This window comes from Drosophila gunungcola (assembly GCF_025200985.1).
Source record: "Drosophila gunungcola strain Sukarami chromosome 2L unlocalized genomic scaffold, Dgunungcola_SK_2 000008F, whole genome shotgun sequence".
Classification (NCBI taxonomy): Eukaryota; Metazoa; Arthropoda; class Insecta; order Diptera; family Drosophilidae; genus Drosophila; species Drosophila gunungcola.
Window position 1 is genome coordinate 2,270,128 of NW_026453163.1, and position 19,094 is coordinate 2,289,221.

Consider the following 19,094-nt stretch of genomic DNA (forward strand, 5'->3'; position numbering starts at 1 on the left):
ATGATCTAACATTTCAATGTTAGCCGCGAAGCTCCGTGCTCGAGAGGTGGGGAAACATCGATGCCAGCGTCAATGTATTCAAAACATCGGTTTTATCGATGTTTGGGGCAACATCGATGTTTTTCCATCTCTTCTCTCTGACTCTGTAAAGCCTCTCTTTGAAAGAATTTTATGGCTCTCAGCGCCCTCTTCCTATGTTAGATCACCGTTTTTCTAACATAAATGTTAAGAAAACCACGAACTAACATAAAAATGTTAGAGAAACGATGATCTAACATTCCAATGTTAGCCGCGAAACTCCGTGCTCGAGAGGTGAGGAAACATCGATGCCAGCGTCAATGTATTCAAAACATCGGTTTCATCGATTTTTTTCCATCTCTACTATGTTTTCCCTCTGCCGTAGCGCTGTCCACACATAACATAAACGTTAGGCATACGATTTGGGTATCGCCGAAAAGTCTGGTTCTCTGCGCCTTCAAAAGCAAGTTTAAAAGATCTTTTATTAGGCCATGCCAAAATAAGCACAGAAAATGCGCGTGCAAACGCGGAAGGTGCAGTGCCTTTTTTCACCGATATGATCTGCTGATACGGCAGAAAGTTACTGCGTCAATTAAATGTCAAAGTAAGATGATTCGTCTTGGGGAGCCGGTGTAGCGGAGTCAGGTGGACTAGCGTAAGGAAGGTGGAGTAGCAGAGGCAGGTGGACTAGCGGAGGCAACACGTTTATGCTTTAAGGACTTTTTGTGCCGGTGAAAAAGGAGCCGCAATCTTTGCACTCGAACGTGCTTCAGTGTCCTTTCGCATTTGCACGCGCTTTGTACATTTTTCCGTGCCTACATACATATTTAATGTGTTTGTATAATGAAACGTTGCACCACATTGGCATTTGTTTCGTAAGATTTACTTCGAAGGCGCAACGTAGTCGCATAGGCAGCAGGATCAGTCCTTAAATCCGCTTGGATGTAGAGCTCGCTGAAATTGAATTGAGTCTTCAAATGTGCGCAGCCACGAAAAGCTAGTCAAAACATACTTTTCGTTGTTAAAATTTTCCAAAAACGTCGTAATTCTCTCCAAGAAAGGATCACTTGCCCCCCGGTCGACCACTGTGCAATAGCCTAAAAACAGGAAAGAAGTTATTTTAAGTATTGTATATTATTGATTATAAAGTCCCCCAAAAATATTTAAAACATTCCCTTCCTATTTTGTTTCTTATCCTTTTTTTAAATTATTTGAAGCCATTGAGTTATAGAAACCCATTGCATAAGGTCCGAAATTGTGCAACCATTTCTAATAGTTAAAGGCAGCAGCCCTGAAAATGTAACAGGATACTTTGTTTACTTTGACAAAGAACGTTATAAGTTTGAATCGTTTATAGAGTCCTTAGACGTACATTGAATTTGAAATATTTCGTTGCTTCAGAGTTTGCGTGGCTGTTTATACAGCTTTATATATATGAAATACAAACGCCTTTTGATAAAAAGTCACCTAACTTATTTGTACTCTATTGTATTTGAGCTCTATAACGTCGCGGAAATCAGAATGTCATTCTCTTTATATAGAATTTTTTATAGCCTTAGTTTTCCTAATTTTTTAATTAAAAACAAAAATGGAATACCTTCTTATATTCAAATCTCAAGTTTTATTAATTCTAAGTCGGAACATATAAAATTGTTAAAAGAAACATTTCCTCTAAGCTGGATACATTTTGCTATACAGTTACAATTTTTTTCTTCCTTGCGGTCCAATTCATAACTGATACCGAGGCAAGGTAACAACAATTACTTTGTTTTTTTTTTGGATGGCTAAGTTTGTTTTGTTTTTGTCTTTTCCTGAGCTCTACACTTAATTCTTTACTTGAGTTCGTGATATTTTTTAAATGTGTTGGTAAATGCACTGTCATAAGGCAGTTTTGATCACCCCAGCAATTAAGCATTAAAAACATTCCATACGAATGCTGCATTTAGGAAAGCGTTACGTTTCAAACTTGAAGTCGTTGTTCGTAACAGAAACGCGGAAGCACTGAACAGTGGAGGACTTACTAATTTTGGTATATTACAGTATTTTCCTTGGACCAGACAGCATTCCCTGGCGCACGAGAGACGGTCACACCGATGAAAAGCCAACTCAGCTGAAAGTGAACCCATTTTTATACACAAAAAATAAGTAGCTGCAGCGGAATAAGTTTATTTCACCTGTCCACTGAGCCCCAAGACAATGCAAAATGCGGCTGGCCAACGAGAAAGCGAAAATGCAGCCCCTGCTGAGTGACTTGGCCCTGTTGCTGGGCCTGGCGATCTGCTGTCTTCCAACTTTGACGTGGGCCGCGTCTCTCTCCGACAAACGACTGTGCGCCGACCCGAAATGTGAACGTAAGTTGTAATCTGGGGCCAGACAGCACAGCCTTGGACCTCTTGTGCTTCCATGTCTCTCAAATTGCATAATTAATTTGGGGTGCGACTTGGTTCTTCGACTTGCAGAAATCATTTCGACGGGCATTGCCAAAATCAGCTACGCCAGCGGCGGCGAGGGGCAGATATCCTTCAAGATCAATTCCCCCATCCGCGTCCTGTCCAAAAGTGCCGGCTCCAACATGCAGCTGTGGGGCGTCGATATCAACGGGCGTCGGGGCTACGCCAACAAGGACTTTATCATGGAAAAGAAGATCCTGGTGCGAGACAAGGACCTGAAGTTTGAGGTGCCTGTAGTAGGACCTGGCAGTCCCGTTGCGTCCGTGAAGGAGCCACTGCAGCCCGTTCTCAACGCCTCTGAGTCAGCCGACGACTTGGCCACGACCACGACGTCACCGCTTGAGGTTAACGTGGACTCAATAGTGGTGGAGCAGAACCAGCTTAAGGATCAGCAGGTTCCTGATCCCACGGCGGCTTCCAAAGCCCAGGTGCAGCTCGTGGAAGGTACGGAGCTGCCGCTGGAGGCGATTTCAGCTGTCAACGACAGCACTATATTGCCTGAAAAGACAGAAAAGACAGAGAAGCCCCATCAAGCATTGAAACTTGAATCCGCCTCTGCAATCGTTGACACGAAAGAGCCGCAGGCGTCCCCTTCAGAGTCCAGTCAGCTGCCTGCCACTGGAGCTCAGGAGCCGACTCTACTGCCGCAGGCCATCAACGCTGAACTTGAAGACACTGAGGATTTCGATTACGGGGATGACGAGGCAGACGACGACGACGACAAAGACGAAGACGAAGACGACTTCAAACAATCTGGTGAAGATAACGAACCGAAAGCAAACGATAACAAGTCAATTACGGGATCGATTGAACTGAACCCGAATTCGGTTGACAAATCGAACACAACTGATATCTTGGAGGAACAAAAGGCGGAAGTGGAGATTCCAAAGCTAGAAGACGATAAACTCGTTGTTCCAGCCACTCCTGAGAGCCTTGTTTTGAAAAACGAGGTGATTACAGAAAAACCAACGGAGGTAACGGAAACTCCCAAGAATGAGCCGGAAGCTGTTGTGGGATCAAAGCCATTAGATGCTCTGCCAGCCGAGGTTGTCACTGAAGAGGTGCCTGATGTACCGCATCCGGTTGTTAAAGATGAAGTCAAAGAAAAAACAGTTCAGCTTTCTGCAGAAATTCAATCTGAGCCTGAAAAAGAAAACACCACTGAACCTCTTGCTCAATCCGAAGAGGAAATCAATAGTAAACCTGAATCAGTGACCAGCCTACCTGCTCCTGTCACCAAAGATGCTCCATTGAATGCGAAACCAATTGGCCTGCCGCCTCTTTTTGAAACGAAAAACTTTGAGAACCCCAATGATTACTATAAGCAGATGCAGGAGCAGCAGAGAATAATTGTGGAAGCAGAGCGTCAGAAAAGGTTGCAAGCTGAAGTGGAGCAACAGAAGATAATAAATGAGCAAGCGGAGCAGGAGAAGAGGTTACTCGAGGAAGCGGAACTGCAGAAGAGGTTAGATGAAGAAGCGGAGCAGCAGAAGAAATTGCATGAGGAAGCACAGCAGACACTGCAGGTCCAAGATGCAGACCAGCAGCTCAATGATTCTGATTCTGTGGATACACAATCCAATGAAGTCGTTGATAATGATAATGACTACTACAAGCAGCAGCAGCCAGATCAGCATCACCACCATCATTACCCAACGAGTGCAGAGCAAACTACCCCAACTCCTGACGCTGATTCCCCGTACGGCGCAGTTCACGAGGAGACCACACAAGCAGCGTACCTTGACCCGCTGCGTGTGGGAGTTGGTTCCGTGGAGCCAGTGGCTCTGCCCGCGACTGCTAGTCCCGTGTCGGAGGCTCCCATTAAGGAGAATGGCTTGGGCCTTGGTCTTTTCGCCACCATTGTCGGCACCGTAAACAATTTTATCGGGAAGGAGCCACAGACGGGTCCACTAGAAAACAGTGATGAACTGCAGAGAATTCTCTATCCAGGCAAGGCTGAGGTGGCATCCTCTCAAAAGGAAACCGAAGGTGATTATTCTATTTATTTTATTATTAGTTGACGTCTTTAAAAATTCTTTAAATTTAAATATATATTATATTTGGCCTTTTTAATTTTACAGGCGCTGCTCCTGCCGATGTCGATGGTTATTGTGCCCGTTTTCAAACCCGGGATGAGCACTGCCGTCCCTCCATATCCCTGGATAATTTTGTCGAAGTGATGGCCGGCAAGCTGGTGGAGCACAGTCAGCTTTTGCTGTGTGTGCTAATTGCGGCAGCGTCGTCCCTGTTCTTCGTCTTCGCCTACTACTGTTTCTGCAACAGCAGCCAGGAGGGAGCACTTCTCTCCAAACTAAATCACTTGGAGCGCAGTTTGCTGGCCTCCCACAAGGAAAACCTGATTATCAAGCACGACCTGACGACCACACGGACCAAGTTGGCCAGCATTGAGGACAACTCCTTTGGCTCCAACGACATGGTGGCTGACCTTAAGAAGCAGTTGGAATCTGAGCTTTACGAGAAGGCCAAGCTGCAGGAGCAGGTGGGCTCGCTAGAAAGGGTAGGTCCAGGCGGCAAATGAAATTGAGCGTTGTTAAAAACTGTTTGACGTTTCAAGGATCTGGACAATGCGGCCGAGGCTGGATTGGAACTGAACAAAATGTTGTCGGAAGTGCTAAGCAGCCAGAACGGCGATGAGGCCTTTATGAGCACCGTCGACGAACTGCAGCGGCAGCTCAACGACCAAGAGAGTGAGTACATGCCGGTGGCTTTTATGATGATAATCTTTAGGCGGCACAATGGGTATATAAAATACATTTAGTTTTAAAACCAGTTTACCCGCCATTCAGGCTTTATTTTATTTTTTATTTAAATTTTTTAATATTTAAATGAGACTTGCAAGTAGTACATTCCTATTTTATTTTCGGCTTAGTAAAGGTATTACTTCCTCCATTTTACAGAGATCATCCTCGAGATCAACTCGAGTCTGGCGGAAAAGAGTCGCGAGAACAGCGAACTGCAGTATGCATTCACGGAGGCCACGGCCCGTCTTACCAGCGATCTGAAGGCCCTACAAGAGGACAACTACGAGTTGGAGATGGAGAAGTCTAAGCTGCAAACTCGCCTCGAGGAAATCCAGGCCAACACGGAATTGGAGTTGGCCAAGGCGCTGGAGGCACGCAATTACGAAATGCAGAGGCTGCAGAACCAAATCCTCGACCTGACCGCCAAGTGGGACCGGGAACACGGCGATCTGCAGACGAGTCTGGCCAAAATTGAAGCCCTCGAAGACTGTCTCAAGGCAGTCAAGAAGGACGCCAACTTCAATGTCCAGGAACTGATCACCTCAGCCAAGACGCGCGGCGAACTGAGCGCAACCCATAAGAAGTTCGTCGAGCTGCAGGCGAAGGTGGAGCAGGAGGTGGCGCACAAGCAGCGCCTGGAAATCCAGCTGCAGCAGTCAAGCGCAGATGTGGAGCAGCTGAAGCAGGACTTCAACCAATCAGAGCGCGACAAGCTGGAAGCCCAGACGCGACTCGAGGTCCTGTCTGGGTACTTCCGCGAGAAGGAGAACGAACTTAAGAAGTAGTTTAACTTGATATGGCTTCTGTGAGGAATTTCATTAATTTTGCATGACCGTTTCAGAGAACTCAGCATGCAGGAGACCAAATGGCTGCAACATCAGGGCGAGAACGCCAGCACAGTGGAGACTCAAACGCTGATGAAGAACGAAATCCAAACTCTCAAGTAAGTAATGCAAACGACGATGTACTAATATTTGACCTAAGAACCATTGGTTTTAAAAACGTTGCACTAAACACTTTTTTTAACTTTAATGAATCTTTAATTGAAAGTGTTTTTTGATTTTGAAAATTGTGTTCTCGAAAACTATACTTATTAGCCCTGAATTCTTCGAACTTTTAGATCTCAAAACGACGAGCTGCGTGCCGAGATCGAGGCCCAAATAGCCTCGCACAAGGCCCAGATGGGCACACTTGAGAACCGCGCCCACGAGTCCTGGCTGGCGGCGCGCCAGTCGGAACGCCGATGCGAGGAGGCGCTGGCCGAGGCCGCCGGCCTGAGGCGCAAGCTGACCACCATGGCCAGCGGAGGAGTCGGAGATGCAGCCGTCATGGAGGCCATCGCCTCCAACGGAGCGCCTGTGCTGGGGGCGGAACTGAAAACGGCTCCATCGCCGCTTCCCTTGCCGGGCTCGCCACTGCTGAACATGCCAAATCCACTGCCATTCCTGGCGGCGCCCTTCTCTCCGTTCATGGGCCTTCCGCCGCCATTCCTGCCCCCAACTGGAGCGGGTGGGGCACGCCCTCCGCCCCTGGGGCGCATGCGCTCGCCACCGCCTTCGAGCCGCAGCGATCGGGAGCGGGACGGGAACGGGAGCGGGACCGGGACCGGTACTCGGACTACAGCGACTACGATGACTACGACGACGATGAGGAGGACATGCACCGCCGTCGAAGACACAGCGGCAGCTGGGGCCGGCGTCATCCGGACTCTTACAACCACTCGCCGCGCACATATCGCTCGCTGTCCCCGTCGGACAGTCGCTACAACTACAACGACACGGAGACGGACTTTAGTCCGCCCCCCAGTCCACCGCCCGCTTCCTCGGGGCGGAGCGCGGCATCACGACCCTACAGCGAGGTGTGAGGGAGAGCGTGTTTTCGTGTAACCAAGTCCTACCAAGTATATTAGACTCAAAACTAGTTCAAATATATTTATTAATCAACGACTATCGAACGGTCGGGTCGGCCTCTCTAACCGATTCCACTTACGGGCATCTCAGGAGAAACAATCAACATCAAAAACAAGCATAACTCCTGACTCAATGGTGAATGATAACCAAGAAATTCAACAAAATTAAACTCAGACAAAAACCCAAAAACTGCGCCTTTTATTTTGAGTTGAGGTGCGGGAAAGATTTCAGGTTTGAAAGACGATAAAAATTTACAATACATTTTTATTCATCACGAAAAATTAGTACACTTCTATAAAAAATATCTTTGTTTTACACATTTTCAAACACGTAAGAAACGTTCTGTCAGAAAAATTAATATATGTTTATACAAATACAAATTTCTTTTAAATTTTTGTATTAATCAATTTTGTTATTTAGTTCAAATATAACAAGACTTATCCGCTAAAAACGTAAGCGGGAAAAACAAGACATTTTTTACGTTGTTAAAAGGTTTTGATTGGATTTTCTATTAATAATATGTTTTTTTTTTGGTTTTGGTTCTTATTTACCTCTTGTTGGCGCACACGTTATTTTTTCTGTAACTATTATAATGTCAATAACTATCAATCACAAAACTGAAACTTAAACGATTACATTGCAATTTTAATAGATTAAACACATTTGCTTTTTAAGGCGTATTTTCTTAATCTAACGTTTTAGAGGTTTTTTTTTAAATAACATTGTATGACCAATATTGAACGCCCGAATCTGTTAAATATTTTTTTAGCTTCTAAGGGCCTATGTGAACATGGTTAAGGGTTATCTTTCATCTTTTAAGTACAAGTGTGATATAAGTAATCATTCAATGGACAAAATTCTTACATTTCCATTTATAAGTAAAATATACAAAAGTTTCGACTATATTGTTTCAGCAGTTAATGCTTGATATAAATATGTTATTTATATATTTTTAACAGCCATCAAAATCCAGTTAGCGGAATAATATGTGGAAAGGACGAAGTGGATTTAATCAAAGAACACCATTTTGGTCCTTCAAATTAATTAACTAATTACGCACTTTGTGAGGGTCACGATTCGGGAAGTAGAAATTCCAGCTCCATTGATTCGCCAGACAATTGTGAGTAAAGGTTGTTTGTGGGACTGAAACAAATTTTTAGATTGGGATGCCTAAAGTGCTGGGAAATCTAGAGAAGAGAGTGATTTTAAGCAAACCAATTAACGTAAAATCCAACCAATTAACCTACCAAAGCTTCTTTGCCGGTTCTGTAGAAATGCATGGTCAAAGGCTCCATCCGCTGGTGCAATGCCCGATCCATGGTAGACTTGGAAAAGGCAAAGAAGTCGTCGTAAAGAACCTGGTTGGACAGGCTGAAAAGCCTGAGTCGCGGACAGGCGAGCACTACGTCCCATATACCGTCGGCATTTGGCCAGATGCGGGAGTTCTCCAGATGCAGTTGCTCCAAAAGCGGAAAACACTTGATGACTGTCGTGCGGAAGTCGATGGCGCAACAGCCCTCATCATCGACGAGCGTTAGGCAGCGGAGGCTCTGGAACTTGGCCAATATCTCAGAGCGCGTCATCCAGATGCTGTCGCTGAAAGCGGCTGCCACCACATCCCGACCCCGTTGGCTCCCGATGTCCCTGAGTAGGTCGTCCAGCTGGCTCGAAGTTGTGCAGCCGGAGCTTCCTCAGCTTGGGTAGACTGCAACAGGCGGGCGGTGTTTTCCGATCCGAGGTGGACTATGTCCAGCTCCAGCTCCTCCAGTGCCTGCAGCGTGCAGATGGCCCGCACATAGGCATCCTCCTCCGCTCTGTGCCACTGGATGCTTAGAGCCTGCAGGGTTAATTGCAGGTTCTGGCAGATTTCCTCGAAGCACTGCGTGCTGAGGTACCAGCACAGCTGGAGGTCCAGGCGGCGAAGGTTCCTCCACTGGCCAATGTGCTGGCCACTGGCGTTTCCGCTCAGCCCGATGCCCTCCAGGTGCGGAAAGCAGCCCACCAGAATCGCGACGTCGGAGTCCCCATCCATCTCACTGTTTTCATCGCCCATGTAGGTCAGCTCGCTCACATTGGGAAACGTGTGGGGCTTCCACTGCTCGAGGAGATCCATGGCCAGGTACTGCAATGTGAGCTTCGTCACAGTGCTGCGGATGCACTGCAGGAATTCCTGGATGACGTCCCGGCCAGTTCGCCCGAAGGTTTCGGGGTCCACAATGTGATGGGTCTGATGCTGCCATGTGTACGAGAGCACCGATCGCAGGCGGGATGTGGGCTCGCTACTCCGCCACAGCTGCAGTTGCTCCTCCAGGTTCAGGTACTCTGTAATTTTACTGTCCAGCCGTTAGGTCATGATCCTTCCCCGACTTCGTCGTAACGCCACTTACAGCAGGCAGTCCTCGTTGAGGTCCTCAATGCAAGCCATTTTGATGCAACCAGGCTACCGGTGGCCCAGAAGCGCCTGGAACTCGAGTGAGTAGTGCACATGTGTCCAAGGTACAAATTGTTGCTTGCCGTGTGAATACACTCATCAACAAAGCTTTTGACGGCAAAAGCTCTCGCCTGTTGTCGACCACAAATCGATGTATCGCTAGAAACATCGAAGTTTTTAAAAGCAGTTGGAATCACCAAGGAATGACTGCACATTTTATAAAGAAACGATTTTTTATAAAAAAAGAAAAGAAAATTAAAAAAAAACAGCCCGTTTTTCAAACTTTTATGTTGGGATTTTTAGTAAAATTTAGAACTTACAAATTTTTATCTAATAAGTAACATCTTAACTACAAATAAAAATATTTTTGTTTATTTTTAAATACTTAATGATTTGAGACTTATGAAGCTACAAAATGGCCTTGTTAAAAAAAACCTGGTCCACCTGCGACCTGCGACCTTAAGACTGATTTGCTGGCCAAAAATAAACGTAAAAAGCGTGTTAATCTCAAAGTTTTAAAAATATCAAAAAATAAAAAATAAAAAAATCGTATTTTTGGTGGGTTCTCTTGAAAATAACAAAAGGGAGTTGACCTTTTACAATTTTTGAGGTTCGGACGGTTCGAAAAACATAGTTTCGAAAAAAAACGCGTTTGAAAGTTTAAGTGCCGGTGAAGCCACGTACAACCTGATAGAACACTTTTGATTCTTAGTGTCATATACTTTACGAAAATGTAAAAACTGCTTGACCAACATATTCTGCATATCCTGTAGGAGCGAAAAATAGAAAAAAAATTTTAGATTTTTTGAAACTATCAAATGGGTTGAACCCTTAAGCGCAAATTTGAGATGATTCGGTTAGTCATCTGTTTTGCCAAGAGTATTCCGTCAGGAAGCGTGAGCCCGGCGTTTATGTACAAAGTAAACGATAATCAAAACAGGAATTTACCCGACCGCGTTTTTTTAAAAACGATATTAAAGCTTTAAGCGTACAAACATCAAATATAAATAAACAATCTATTATATATGAAGAAAAGTATTATCCGAATTGCTGCGTTGTTGTTACATCGGTGGAGATAGATAACTAACTGATTTCGACAAAAACATACAATATACGGTGTTAGCCTTGCGGTTATAAACTTTTACCGAAAAAGGAGTTTACCCTTTTACTATACAAGTATACAAATATAACATAAAACTATTGAAACATTTAGGCACTGACTTTATATTATAAAGAATCAAATAAGCCAATATAAAGTTTGTGACACATTGTGGTTATTGCTTTACTAGTTTTGTAAGACTTCCTCTTATAGCTCAAAGGTAATCACCATCATGTTTGGCAATCTAGATATAAACATGTTTGTTATTGTGACTGACTAACGAGGTTTTCCTGGTAAGATTTATGCAAATAGTTTCTTCCTTTTTAAATCTTAACGGTTGACATTGGTTATTTCCTGCCGGTCAGTTTCAGTCAATCTGCAGTTTCCGAAACGAACCCGCAGCCCCAAAGGAGGAGCGATGATTCTTCCGCTCGTGAGTCCCAAATTCGCGCAGCTTTTCATCAACACCGAAACTCTGGGAATCCTGAAAGTAGGTTTCATAACTGGATAGCTTCGCCTCCATGGTTCGGCTTATGTCCTGCATGCTGGGCCCGGTTCCGCCGTACTCCTTGGGCAAATACTCGCGACGCACTATTTCAAATATAGCCGACGGGTCAGAGGTTACCGAAATCTAAAAGAAATAGTCTTGGAAAGCTCAAATGGGAGCTAATGATGCAAAGCGATTAGGACTCACCCGGTTTTTGATTTTTGCCGGAAAAAAAGAACGCAACGAGTTGAAACCAGCTTCGAAGGCGGCAGGGACATTGATGAAATGGATTCCCTTCTGGCGCGTCGGCATCGCCTCGTCCGCATAGGTGGAAAACTTACTTAGCAACTGCGGCTGGAGAGCAAACAGGTGGGCACCCGTAACTCCAGTCATGTCCATAACCTCCACATAACCGCTGACCGTGGCGTTCTCGTCCTCGAACATCATGATCTCACCGAACATGGATCCAACGCGAATTATGTCCTGGAACTTGTACTTGCTCGTGTCGTATGACCCAGCTCGAATAATGGTCACGCAAGGCCCGGGATCGTCCACATCCATGGGAATTTGCAGGAGAACTCTGTGAGCAATGACGAAAGTTTTTAATTTTACAACTCGAATTTTATTATTGGCAGATAATGGTTAGAGTTATATAGATGTAGTCAAAAGGAACCCTAAGGACAAGTGCCACGAATATGATCAGTTTCAAAATGAAAAATCCCTTGAAAACAATCAGACTTTATGTGGCGCCATCTGCCGAGCTGCAGGGTCACTGCGACAAGCTAAAAGCAAGCAATACGTATTTACAAATATTCAAAAAGTATCGTTTTTGCAAATAACTTTTATAATAATGGTTCGACTTGCAAATTTTTTGTGTTTCGATAGATATAACCGAATATAAAAAAATAACTGGCCTCTATAAAAGCCAACATCTATCAAGGGAATAATATTTTTAAACATTTTTCAAAATAATTGATCAAATAAATACTTGTTTAATTTTTGATTACAATCTATATATAAGATATAAAAAACATTTTTATGCCAATACAAAGTGCAGACGAACGAGGATTTTGGTTATTATCCTAAATTTGTTTAAAATCTTTTACGGCAGTATTCTAAGAAGTGAATTTTATAGAATTGGTAACAGTTTTTATTTTCCTTGAAAATCTAACCCAATATCAATTTTTTTTAAAGCCTTATTTTGTTTATTGGTAGCTAAGTATTAAGATAAATTAAATCAAAGTTTGTGTTAAGCCTTAAACGTGTGTCTTTTAGGATTTTACACTGTCCCACTACTATTGTTATGACCGCAGCTGTTTATTTACTTTATAGAGTTAGGAATGCTTCCTTAAGGACACGATAATTTTGTTTTGGTCTCAGCCCGTTTCTTAATTTTTCAATTCGAGACTCATAATCTCTGGGTCTAGAACTTTTCTTACCCCATCCTTATAATATCCAGCACCTGGGGATCGGTGGCGAGGCGTCTTTTATTGAAGACCTCGGGAATGGATCCCTGCAAGGTATAAAACCGATCGAACTTCTCCTTTGCCCGTTCCAGGCTAAACTTTGTTCCGCGCAGAAAGGCCAGAAGGAACTGGTCTTCGGTGCAGGCTCTCAGATGTGGTTGCTTCAAGACCCATTCCTTTAGAGCCTCGATATCCTGTTGAACCCGGTGGGGCACCTCGTTCAGCTCCCTGGTGGCAATCGCCATCAGCGCGGGCTTCAGGGGTCGCACCGAACTCATTTTGAGGAAGGAAATAGCTTTTGTCGAAATAGTCCCTTGCTCATTGGTGCTCTAAAGTGGGTAAAAATCGTTATTTTACCTACTTCACCTCGCCCTACTCGTATGTTTGTTTACTTGCTATATCAGCTGCGGTTTGCTCCTCAAAAAAGCTCTGCAAATCGAAAATCGAACTGCGTGCATATGCTAACCGTTTGAAAATACCTCGTCGACTGCCAAATTGATATACGAGTAACATGCGGAATCAACGTACTTTGCCTGATCATAAGCCGATTTAACAATGCACGAAGACTTTTGTCGGGAGGGTGGTTGTGGGGGAGGTGCGAAGTGGTGGGTGGTGGTGGTGTGGGTTGGTGGGTGGTACCAGGCTAGCGCCTGCTGTATTCCAGTGGGTTCACTTCGTTATGGGTCGCTTTGCGATTGATTGTCTTAATTGGCTTTGGATTTATTTTTTGAGTGCAGGCGACTGCGGTTTTTGCTGGCCCAGATATGAGCTGTTAAATCCCATTGATAAAGAAGGTTAATCGAGTGCAATTACTTAACTGAAGGCGGATTGATAACAGGCCTTGTTCGAGGCAGCGAACTCGAAAACTTTAAGAAGGAAAATAAATAAAAATAAATACAGAACGTCAAGTCTACCTAACTCTTCTTATTCAAAACAATTTCTATTAGAAAAATCACTCAGTTCGGCAGTTCCAAATACCTTTAGTTTTTAGACATATATGTACACTCATACTCCTAGATGTTTAACTTCAGAAACACGGTTTTAATTTTATAAAAAATAGACGACTTTATCTTAGCTTCAACTGCTATTGAAAATCACCTAGATAATATATAATTTAATTTATTTTAAAAGTCGAGCGAATATATTATATACATAGCTGGAACGAAGCACAAATTAAATAAAATTTTTAATTTTTCATTTTTTGAATGCATAAAAATTTAATTTGAATTTCCATAGAACAAGTTTTCAAAACTTACAAATAATTAAATTAAACAGTAGTCTTTCCCTCAAATGATGAAAATATTCGTTCAAACTTTTGACGAGGGCACAGCAGAGAAGCGCTAACGCCTGAGAAAATACCGTCATTTTGCCAAACAGGATATATTAGTGTTTTTGAAGCGAGTACTCCAACGGTCACACTGTTTGCACCTGAACGTCAGGTTTGGGAAGGGAAAACATCTGACAATAAAATCCAAATTGTCCCGATGACAAGCGTCGAGGAGAACCCGTTCGCCGCTCTGCTCCAGGAGGGCACCAATTCCGATGGCGTGTCCCACAAACTGGTCGAGGATGTGCTTCTTTTCACGCTGAACAAGGCGTCCTCCCTCGCAGGTCTGTGCCTGGCGGACGTGGTGGTGGATACCAGCGAGGGTATGCTGGGCGAGGACCTGGTTGCCCACGCCCTCTTCGAGCGCCTCATGCTGGCCGAGACCGGCCAGTATGCAGCGGGGAACGCCAGTCCGGAGGCGCTGGAACCGCGGGCCATGTGCTACCTGCGAGGAGCCTTTGCCCGCTGTGAACGCTTCCAGGCCGAGCGGAAAACCGACTGCTCCAAGCTCCTTGCCCTGATTCTGAACAATGCCAGCACCTGCATGCGCCAGCCGGACCTATTTGCCCCCCAATCCTTCGCCACCCAGTGGCTGGAGATGTTCGAGCAGGCCGACGAACACGACACCAGCACCCAGGAGTTCCTGGTCCGCGTCGCCTCCAAGGTGGTGGAGGAGGACGAACCGATCGAGGCTTTGGGCGCTCTCAAGGCCATCTTCTATCCATTGCTCACCGAACTGCAGAAACTCGTTGCCAAGGAGAACCTGATTACGGTCAAGAAGAACATCTTCTGGATCCTCGGCTTCTTCGTGCGCGACAAGCGGGCAGCCGTCCTGGGGGAGCTGTTTATCGACTACACCACTCCCAATCCCAAGGCTAAAGGTAAGGCTAATAACTATTTAAACAGCACTATTTGTTTTGCCTACAAGGGCAGTCAAAAGATTGCAACGCAGTAAAAGAATCATTATAAAACGTATATATATTCTTGAACAGCATTAATGGAGTTGAAATAGCCATGTCCGTCTGTTTACGCAAACTAGTCACTCAGTTTTAAAGGATCGGACGAATATTTCATATAGAAATAATAGAAACAAAAAGCCAACAAATTATTTCTCTGCTGTTTTTCAATTTATACGAAAATATTTCGAGATTAATTATATAAACTGTCTACTCTTACAGTGTCAGTTTCATTTAATTCAGACAACAATTAATATAGCTGCTATAGGACCAGTTTTCTGTAAATTCCCCGCTTCTTCTGGGATTTGATGTTAGTTCCGACCAAGTTTTTAATACTTTTGGTCAGGTATAGAAAGTGTTTTTATACAGAGCACGAATAAACATTCATACAAATCGAATTCAAATAAAAATGGACTAGGAATTATATAAATTTATTTTCCAATGTTTTTATAGTAACTGATATTTTCACAAATTCGAATGCTTGTTCTACTTTAGGAGGCGAATACATGGACACATTGCTGGGCAGTCTTCTGTGCATCTCAATTCTGCCCAAGACCCAGACGGCCAAGTATGAATTTTTCCAGGAGCTATCAATGAACCAAACGGACTATGCTCTGTGGGGACTTTTGTCCCATCACCAGGAGTCAACTTTTCTGCTTGTCAAACAGCTGCTCGTCCTGTCGCCCGAAACCAAAAAGAAGACACTCCAATGGATAGCCAATTGCCTGGATGCAAATGTATCGCGTGGTCATCTGTGGAGCAGCATCAATCTAAACCTGGAGCAAACGGTCCACAGCACGGCCAGCGATGCCTTTATGACCAGTTTGAGTGCAGTTCTTACCCGTCTCTGTGCTCCTCTGTGCTTGCCTTCACTAAAGGTAATCCGCTTTTGAACATTAAACCTTGTAACTAGAATAGGCATTGCCAGTTATAATTATTAAATTTAATAATTCAAATGATTATCAAATGGTAGTCATTTAATAAAATATCATTTTAATTTAGAAGTCACAAACCTTTGAGATATTTCCTTAACCATTTTTGTACTGAATTTTAAAACTTAAATCAATTTAGATATTCTATGATATGTAAATATATAAACCACCTAAACTGATAATCAACCCTGTACGTATTCTTTTCAGGTTCTATTGGTGGACCCCACCTATTGCGCTGTGCCGGACAAGGATCGGCATGCGAAGGGTGTTAGTCTGCTGAAGGCCCACGACGAGACCTGCCTGCTGCCCAGCGAAGAGGGCGAAGAGCGTCTGACGGCCGAAAAGTACAATTTCGTGACTGAGGTCTTCTACATGACCCACAAATGCTTCGAACTGGCCAATCGTCCCTGCATTGAACGCCTCACTCGCGTGATGCGCGAACTGCAGAACACTCAGACAGCCTACGTGGAGGTTCTGAACAGTGATCCCAACAATGAGCTAACCAAAAACCTGTTTCGCATGCTGCTGGAGCAGATGCAGCAGGTGCTGTGCATCAGGAACACGCTCTCAGAGCCCACCAATGATACGGCCATGCTGAAGTTCTTCGAAGCCTCGGCGACCTGGCTGACGGAAGTGGCTATGCTGCCCCGTGAAATTTATGAGCAGTGCCTGGACAAGCGCGACTTCTCCCCACAAGTGTTCCGCAACCTGGAGCTGCTCTCAGACACACCGCCTTTTGTGGCTCCGTATATGCAGTCCGTGCCAGAGAGCATTATCGACAACATATCGGCGTATTTGAACTTCTGCCGACGGCTGACCGGGGATCAGTACATCCACATCTACTTTTCCGCACACGACGCTTTCTTCAAGATGATATTGCTATTCATGGGCAGCTCGGGGCTGGTGAAGAATCCCCACCTGCGGGCCAAACTGGCTGAGGCCTTGGAGTTTCTCCTGCCCACACAGATTGTGGGAAGCAACAGGGAGACTTTTGTCACCCATGTGTTTGACAACCATACGGATCGGTTGAAGGTGGTCCGCAGTCTGCTGAACGTTTTTGTTAGCATAGAGATGACCGGCCAGTCTGTGCAGTTCGAGCAGAAGTTCAACTATCGCCGGCCCATGTACGCCATAATGGAGTTTCTGTGGACAAAGCCGGAGCACGTGCAGTGCTTCCGGGAGCTGGCCATCGAAGCAGAGCAGAACATGGAGGCCATCGAGCCCCCCATTTTCTTGCGCTTTATTAATTTGCTTATAAATGATGCCATCTTCCTGTTGGACGAATCGCTGTCTAACCTGGAGCAGATAAAGCAGTTGCAGCAAGCCCAGGACAATGGTGAGTGGAGTGGACTGTCTCACAACGAGCGCCAACAGCAGGTGAGCAACCTCCAACACCTGGGCATGCTGGCCCGATTTGACAACATTCTCGGAAGGGACACCATAAACATCCTGAAGTTGCTGACCACGGAGATAAAAAGCATTTTCTGCCACAACAGTATGGTGGATCGCATCGCAGCCATGCTGAACTACTTCCTGCTGCATTTAGTAGGGCCCAGGAAGGAGCGCTTCAAAGTCAAGGACAAGAAGGAGTTCGAGTTCGACCCGGCCCAGACGGTGCTGGAGATTTCTCACATATACATCAATTTAAGCACTGATGATAGCTTCTGCCTGGCAGTGTCGCAGGATGGACGCTCCTACAGTGAACAGCTTTTCGGCTACGCCGACAACATCCTAATTCGGATTGGAGGAGGCCAACTGATCGGAGACATGTCCGAGTTTGCTGTAAAGGTGGCGCGAATGGGAGCGCAGTATAAGGAGGAGCAGGAGCTGCTGGCCGATGCTCCAGAAGAGTACCTGGATCCGATTATCTCTACGCTGATGACAGATCCTGTCGTGCTGCCCAGCTCCAAGGTAACCGTTGATCGGTCCACCATTGCCCGTCACCTGCTTAGCGACCAGACCGATCCCTTTAATCGTGAACCACTTACCATGGATAAGGTCAAGTCCAACGAGGCTCTGAAGCTGGAGATTGAGCAGTGGATTGAGGGCAGGCGAGAAGCGGCCCGTTCCAAGAGTTGAGGCAGCATCGAAGACGCCGTTGCATGTGCAGCTGCCCAACCAAAGAGTTAACTCCACGCGATGACAGATTAGGCAATAGTCAATGTATTTTTTTTCATAAGAATTCCAGTCATACATAGTATTGCTTGTATGTTCAATCCTTGTACAGTTGTGGTTTTTGAATTTTAATCTTACTCTGTTTTCCTTATCGGTCGAATAAAGGTTTCTATATTCTCAAATTATATATTTTAGCAACGTAATTGAAATGCAGCTTCATTGACTGTGATGTCCTAATTACAATGATATTTTGCCGTTAACTTATGTTGTAAAAGTAGCTACTTATGTATCCGTACATTTGCGCGTGCTCTTATTCAGACTATAATCCATAACTGGTTTAATCGTATAAATATAACCTATAAGTTTAGTAAAATGATGTAAATACCCATTATAAATTTTAGTTGTTCATTAAACAACTTTTCTTTTTTTTGGTTTGTGGCTACAAAAACTAGGATAAAACCGACAAAATAGAAAACCCCCTCCTTCTGATTTCTTGGAATATGTGACTCATTTTGTGTGATTTTTCCTTTTCCTTCATCTAACAACAAACGACTTTAAAAGTTTGTGTTAATAGCTTTTAAGCATATCTTTTGAAATGATTTAAAACAGAAAGAACGGTAAAAATGAATTAATGATATTAATATTTCTTCTACAATCTTAGAGGACCAACAGAATTGTTGTACTTTTGCTTCAAAGGCAGTTATGCATATGTTATAGTCGGGAGGATAGTGTAGGTTTCGGCAAGCGAACAAAAAGGAACGCTATAGTTCATATATAACGACAAAAAACTTGACTCTATTGTGCCTTTAAAAGTTTTTGAGATATGTGGGCGTTTTAGACAGACTTGCTGCGTATAGACCACTTCCTAGCTTTTATAGTTTCCTAAACCTCGATGTTCACACGGGCAGATGGAGGCGCAGACGGACTTATCTAGATATACAACTGAACACTCAAAATAGATAAATTTGAAATAGATATTTTTTTTTGCATTTCAGTTTTATTCTCCCAAAATTTTCAGTTAAAATCTCTTAAATTAGGCAAGTTATCGGTTGTTTGGTGTACCGGGGATATACATTTTTCCCAATTATAGTTCAAATTTCAATGCATTTTTTTCGAAACCATGCTTTTGGAGTTGGTGAAA

At 44.3% G+C, this 19,094-nt stretch overlaps 4 protein-coding genes and 2 long non-coding RNA genes across 6 annotated transcripts; 3 read left to right on the forward strand and 3 right to left on the reverse strand.

Annotated features, from left to right (window-relative positions):
- Positions 1 to 413: 413 nt before the first annotated feature.
- LOC128253435 (uncharacterized) lies at positions 414 to 2,084 on the reverse strand. The gene is made up of 3 exons (XR_008267450.1): positions 2,040 to 2,084; positions 1,031 to 1,115; positions 414 to 972 (listed from the first exon to the last, which is right to left on the reverse strand). It is a non-coding gene; the product is annotated as an uncharacterized LOC128253435 (long non-coding RNA).
- Positions 2,072 to 7,329, forward strand: LOC128253430 (transport and Golgi organization protein 1). Its single transcript, XM_052981819.1, is given in 8 exon segments — positions 2,072 to 2,369; positions 2,478 to 4,457; positions 4,550 to 4,986; positions 5,044 to 5,176; positions 5,387 to 6,011; positions 6,072 to 6,173; positions 6,351 to 6,801; positions 6,804 to 7,329. Coding segments are annotated over 8 exon segments (4,167 nt in total). The 5' UTR covers positions 2,072 to 2,221; the 3' UTR covers positions 7,095 to 7,329.
- Positions 7,330 to 7,389: 60 nt separating this feature from the next.
- On the reverse strand, positions 7,390 to 9,688 carry LOC128253433 (uncharacterized). The gene is given in 5 exon segments (XM_052981823.1): positions 7,390 to 8,327; positions 8,388 to 8,807; positions 8,809 to 8,847; positions 8,849 to 9,473; positions 9,528 to 9,688. Coding segments are annotated over 5 exon segments (1,239 nt in total). The 5' UTR covers positions 9,566 to 9,688; the 3' UTR covers positions 7,390 to 8,210.
- A 1,091-nt stretch (positions 9,689 to 10,779) lies between these two features.
- On the reverse strand, positions 10,780 to 12,901 carry LOC128253341 (retinol-binding protein pinta). The gene is made up of 3 exons (XM_052981661.1): positions 12,597 to 12,901; positions 11,365 to 11,737; positions 10,780 to 11,301 (listed from the first exon to the last, which is right to left on the reverse strand). The coding sequence occupies exons 1-3, from the start codon at positions 12,899 to 12,901 to the stop codon at positions 11,038 to 11,040; spliced, it is 942 nt and encodes a 313-aa protein (XP_052837621.1). The 3' UTR covers positions 10,780 to 11,037.
- LOC128253342 (uncharacterized) lies at positions 12,845 to 13,392 on the forward strand. Its single transcript, XR_008267430.1, has 2 exons — positions 12,845 to 12,961; positions 13,028 to 13,392. It is a non-coding gene; the product is annotated as an uncharacterized LOC128253342 (long non-coding RNA).
- Positions 13,393 to 14,004: 612 nt separating this feature from the next.
- LOC128253340 (ubiquitin conjugation factor E4 A) lies at positions 14,005 to 18,156 on the forward strand. Its single transcript, XM_052981660.1, has 3 exons — positions 14,005 to 14,831; positions 15,402 to 15,784; positions 16,046 to 18,156. Exons 1-3 carry the CDS (start codon positions 14,108 to 14,110, stop codon positions 17,915 to 17,917), a joined length of 2,979 nt encoding a protein of 992 aa, XP_052837620.1. The 5' UTR covers positions 14,005 to 14,107; the 3' UTR covers positions 17,918 to 18,156.
- Positions 18,157 to 19,094: the final 938 nt, after the last annotated feature.

Bases quoted from the DNA above. Each gene is read 5' to 3' on its own strand.
- LOC128253341 (XM_052981661.1), bottom strand. From the start codon at position 12,901: ATGAGTTCGGTGCGACCCCTGAAGCCCGCGCTGATGGCGATTGCCACC. The intron at 11,738-12,596 runs GTAAGAAAAGTT...CATTGCTCACAG, and splicing joins CTGGATATTATAAGGATGGG to AGTTCTCCTGCAAATTCCCA. The intron at 11,302-11,364 runs GTGAGTCCTAAT...TATTTCTTTTAG, and splicing joins CGGCAAAAATCAAAAACCGG to ATTTCGGTAACCTCTGACCC.
- LOC128253340 (XM_052981660.1), top strand. From the start codon at position 14,108: ATGACAAGCGTCGAGGAGAACCCGTTCGCCGCTCTGCTCCAGGAGGGC. The intron at 14,832-15,401 runs GTAAGGCTAATA...GTTCTACTTTAG, and splicing joins TCCCAATCCCAAGGCTAAAG to GAGGCGAATACATGGACACA. The intron at 15,785-16,045 runs GTAATCCGCTTT...TATTCTTTTCAG, and splicing joins TGTGCTTGCCTTCACTAAAG to GTTCTATTGGTGGACCCCAC.